This window comes from Gavialis gangeticus, unplaced genomic scaffold, assembly GCF_001723915.1.
Source record: "Gavialis gangeticus isolate Ggan-Ray unplaced genomic scaffold, GavGan_comp1, whole genome shotgun sequence".
In the NCBI taxonomy this organism is placed as follows: Eukaryota; Metazoa; Chordata; order Crocodylia; family Gavialidae; genus Gavialis; species Gavialis gangeticus.
This window is the reverse complement of record NW_017729026.1, coordinates 2,090,220-2,095,503: the sequence shown is the minus strand read 5'-3', so window position 1 is coordinate 2,095,503 and position 5,284 is coordinate 2,090,220. Positions and strand designations below refer to the sequence as shown.

General features: G+C 37.7%; 1 protein-coding gene across 1 annotated transcript in view; it reads left to right on the top strand.

The window, feature by feature from the left end:
- RPS12 (ribosomal protein S12) overlaps positions 1–4,050 on the top strand; it is a 4,748-nt gene extending 698 nt beyond the window's left edge. Inside the window, exons 3-6 of the mRNA XM_019520255.1 lie at positions 23–139; positions 1,975–2,077; positions 2,815–2,916; positions 3,955–4,050. Coding sequence (XP_019375800.1) covers positions 23–139; positions 1,975–2,077; positions 2,815–2,916; positions 3,955–4,017 — 385 coding nt within the window. The 3' untranslated portion in view covers positions 4,018–4,050. The remainder of the gene's footprint in view (positions 1–22; positions 140–1,974; positions 2,078–2,814; positions 2,917–3,954) is intronic.
- The last annotated feature ends 1,234 nt before the right edge of the window (positions 4,051–5,284 follow it).

Genomic DNA, 5,284 nt, shown 5'->3' with positions numbered 1-5,284 from the left:
TGTAACCCACCTGCCCGCGCAGCATTACTGCTGGAGGTGTAATGGACGTCAACACTGCCCTGCAAGAAGTGCTGAAGACCGCACTGATCCACGATGGCCTGGCACGGGGCATTCGTGAGGCCGCCAAAGCCTTGGACAAGTGAGTGCTGTCTGCAGATGGATGCTGCCCTCATGGGGCTGGGGCTAGTCATGCCGCCAGGTCATGGTTGGAAGTGGGGGTGCTTATTGCTTTCGTTTTAGTGCTGCAGAGCTGTTAAAACTGGTTTCACCAGGTGTGACCCATGGAAGACAGATTTTATGCAGGATATGGGGAGAGGGGGATGTATAACGGGTACATAAAAGCAAAGATCTCTTGGAAGAAGGAAAGGAGCAGCATCAGCGTTTGGTGTTTTAAGAAATCCAGGTATACGCTGCTCTAGTTCTTCCAAGTGGACTCTGCACAGCCTGTTGCAACTTCTGAAGAAGAGAAGTGCTATCTCCAAGGTTGCGGTTATATTTAAGGCTTCATTTAAGTCATTCACATGCAGTAATTAAAATGTGCCAGCACTAGCTGCTGCCCATTTAAAAACCTTCTTTTGAAAGGGCTCCAAGTTTATATAGTTCTCGCAGTAGGGGCCTACCCAGGCAAGTACCTTTGAACGTGATTAAAAAGTAGCAGTGTGTCCTTTGGGATTATCTGGTTTGGGGTCAAGTAGTCTACCTTCAGTTTGAGACAAGATATGCTTAAATTAAGTGTTTCTAGGGTAGGCAGAGCTGTCTGTAGCTCTCTGGTAGTTTTTAGCTTTTTAAATTGTTTTTATTTGGTGAATTCACATATATTAAGTGTTATGGTAGATCAAGACAACATAAAATGGAAACCTAGAATTTCTGAGGTACCAAATAATGTATATATGCACATTCTTGGTTTACAAGGAGAGGTAGAGAAGGGCGTGGTGTAAGTAACTTACTAACAGTTGTAGGCTTACTAGCTTTCAAGACTCAAATGGCACTTACAGTGTTTGAATGATGACTCTTCAGGATGTCGGATACCCCTTCACTCATTCTATGAGTGAGAGCAATAGTCTGACAAACCTGTAAGTTAAGGCCCTAGGCCAGCAAAGATGATGAAAAATTGCGGGAAGGAGGGACACAATTTGGAATTAAAATTTCTCAACCTTTTTGGTAGGCATGCCACTTACGAGCCCTGTGCCCTCATGTAGTATTCTGATCCACTTCTGCCCATGCCCAATCTGACCCTACTTTCTGATCCCTGCTTGATTTGCTGCTCTGCTCCCTGCCTAATTTGCTGCTTTGCTTTCTGTTTCCTCCCCTATCTGTCACTGCTGCCTGTCCCCTCCCCCCACCTGCTCCATGCCACACCAGCTGCCCATGCCACCTATAACACCTGTATTATAGGTCAGCCATCTCTACTTTAAAGCAATGACGTTTGCTTTTGATGCTACCTAGCTTGCTAATATAACAAGTTGAATAAAAACATGGGTTCTGTGTGCCATAGGGTTATGATACCAGTAAGTATTCTTTAGAAAAATTATAGCTAAGGGCCTGTCCCATCCCAGTGTTGCCCATAATGGTGTCCTGGTGGAGGATGTTGCTTCATCTGCTGGAATCAGGGCGGGGTCTAATGGCTGTGATCCTCCTAATGTCCATTTTTTTTTGGTGGGGACAATCAGGAGAGATTGGACCTCTTTATGAGGCGTGCCCCAACCCTCCCCTGACAGCTCCCTAATTTAAATGAATGGTTTTGGGCTATGTGCCGGATTTATCCGGATCCATGAATCTGATGGTCTTACTTTGAGGTTCAGGTTGAATTTGACAAAAACTAACTTATTCATGATAATTTTCTTCCAAGCAAAGTCTAAGAGTTTCAGAAATGTCAGAATACACTTTTATAATAATTTTAATTAAATACTTTAATTTGTGATTTGATAGGAATAGTAAGTACGGTATTAAGTTCTATCAATATTTCTGTTTCAGACGCCAAGCCCACCTTTGTGTTCTTGCGTCAAACTGCGATGAACCAATGTATGTGAAGCTGGTTGAAGCACTTTGTGCAGAACACCAAATCAACTTGATAAAAGTGAGTATCAATTTTGGGTGCAAATGTTGAGGTAGTTATACTTGGATGTGTTTGTACTTTGCCAATAAAATTTAACAAAAGCATTCAATTTGATAGCTGACTTGATTGTAATTGGGGAGTTGAGTTTGAATGAAATTATAAATTGCTTGTATAATATTTCTTTGGTTTTTACTTTGTGGCCACCAAGACCATGTGGTGCCATAAATGTTCTGGTGCTGTGTATTTGAAGTAAGCTGCTTTAAAAACAGTTATGTATTTCTGATTTAGTTAGTCTACAAGGTACAAATCTATTCTGCCTGACTTCAGATTTATGCAGTTAACTACCTTTCTCTACTTAATCAAAATCATTCTTACTGTAATAACAGTGCACTCCTGCTGTGTGAACAGCGCAGACTAATAGTGCAAGACCATATGTAAAGTAAATGACAAAAAGGAAGAATTGAGAAATGTTTTACATAAAATATTTATTTTGTATATCAGAATTATTTTATTGTCACTTCTGTCTATGAAAGGGATCTCATTAGCAGGAACACTTTTTTAAATACCATTTTTATTGTAAAATTAGTCACCTTCATGTTCTGGCTGTACGATGATGATAGTTTGGCTCCCTCTACTGATAATTGTGAGGAAAGCAGCCACAAACGTTACCCACTATTTCTGAGTGTACAGCAGCTTTTAATTCTGTTCTGATGTGTCAAGAAAAGTGCCTTTTCTAACTTGTGCAATGTCTTCAACAGGTTGATGACAACAAGAAATTGGGCGAGTGGGTAGGTCTCTGCAAAATTGACAGAGAAGGAAAACCCCGCAAAGTAGTGGGCTGCAGTTGTGTGGTTGTCAAAGTAAGATAACACATTATTCCACTTAGTTTCAAAATTGTATAATGTAACTAAAATGGCGGGGGGGTTGTCACTTTGGAAGCCCGTTGTAGCCGTGAAACTTCCTGTCTGCCAAAAATAAATTAATGCTTCCTGTTGTAAATTAGGCATACGAGATTCTTTTTATAACTTACTAGTATAGGCTTTAGTAATAGGATCCACTTCTTCAACTTTAAATTGAATCTTTGACTGCTGATTTGTTACTATTTATAATAGAAGCTCAATAAAATCTTTTCTCAGGTTTGGAATAATTGAATGCATTTTCCAAAATAATATCAGCTGGATCAGAAAACTAATTTAATACCATCATTTATTGGAGAAAAACACTTGGTTCTTCGGGGGGGTTGTTTTAAATTGCAAATGCCAGTAAATTATGTCTGCTTAACTTGAATGTGTTCTGCAGAACTATTTATGATTACACTGGCAATAATAAAGCCACAGTACGAGCCTTAAAGATTTGCTAGTCTTTGAGGTCCCTGAAAATGGCTACACTTCTTTACATTAGAAGGGTAACGACATTTCAAACATTTTTCTCTTTATTAATTGCAAAGCTCGTAATGGTTTCTGTGTGTAAAAAAAAAAAAAAAAAAAAAAATAAAAAAAAAAAAAAAAAAAAATAAAAAAAAAAAAAAAAAAAAAAAAAAAAGGGGGGGGGGTTTCACTTTTTTTTTTAAATTTTATTTTAAGTTTAGCTCAGGTATGATAAATAGCAAGTGGTCTTGTACTTCAATTAAATATAATAGCCATCACTGTTAAGTATTTATCAGGGAACAGAGGGGAGAGAGGAAAAACAGTATTCCAGCTTTGCATTTGCTCAGGGAATATAATACCATCATGGGAACACAGCACTACTGCCTTTTGCTGACAACGGGGGTACATTTAGGTTATTTTGGTTGTGGGGGGGATGGGGTTTAATGAATAATTAGTGTAAACCAGATATAGTAATTCTGAACAAGTGTTTACTTTTTTAATGGTTTGTATGCTGTTCATTTTGTGTTATAGGACTATGGCAAGGAATCTCAGGCCAAAGATGTCATCGAAGAGTACTTCAAATGCAAAAAATAAACTAAAAAATAAAAAAGTTTTTCAGATTGATAAGTGTATGGTTCTTCATTTTTGATGGATGGGCATCTGTGATCTTCGTGTGAGCTGCAAAAAACACATTCATAAATTTTTTTTTTTTACCTTCAATTTTTTTGGAAATTTTAATTCTGCCAAGGGTATCCATTTAAAAATTACACGTTGTAGGGATGTCTTAGCTGTTGCTTTGGACTGAGGGAAGAATTCAGGAAATATTGCATCTATAATAAAAATTTGGCCCCTTTGACTGAAACAATTGAGAAGTGCCTAAATTGTTACTCAGTTTTTTCTGAGATGTAGCACAAACTTGCATAGTATTTTTCTTGTATTGCTTTACCACTGGCTACATTTTAAATGCGTTTTCCCCACTTCTGGAAACTCAAATTACCGGTATGAAGTAAATAAGACTTTGGGTTGAAGTGGGTTTGAGTACTTTTTCACACCAAACATGAAGAATAATTTGGATTTTTGAATCCCTGTGTGTAGAAAGGCAGGAGTTTTGTCTTTGTTCCAGTTAGAAAATGGGCTTTAGATGTGGACAGATCTGGGCTTTGGATCAACAAGTACAGCAAAAATATTCTTAAGTGGCTCCATTATAAATAGATTCTCAAGTAATTTTTGTCCTCTTGACCATAATTCTTTCCTGTCTTATGTGAAGTGTGCAGTTAAGCATTACCCTGATTTGGTAGTGTTTTGGTTAATGAGTGGAGAAGGTATTGGATATTTGAGTTGAGTAGGAAGTTCTAATGATGCCTATATTGTGCTAAATTACAGTGGAGGGGGTCTTTCATTTGGTTTTTTTAGTCTTTTTGAAAGTCTCGGTAGTTTTCAAATACAGCAAGTGGGCATCTTGACTAGAATCTCTATTTTTTTCTCCTTTAAAACTGCTTTGATAGAAATTTTTATAAACAAAATGATAACCAAAATCAAAATGCATGCCGATGCATAGATAGATGATTCTTCAACCATATTCGCAGTTGAATCTCTGACTCTTGGAAGTGTTTTAATAATAGTAACTAATGTTGTTGAGACTTCTGGAAAGGCTATTCTAGTGGCTTAATGCAAAATCCTTTCAAATGCTCAGCTGTATATGCCTAAAAAAAGCCAGAGCTGGGTTGATGTCTTAATTGTATGGCCTTGTGCCTTACTCCAATTTTCTTTAGATGATCCATATACCTTATTGTTGTATAGTGTCCATTGAATGAGTGGCTTTGACTTGGACCTTTTCTGAAGACTTCAAATTATACTCTTG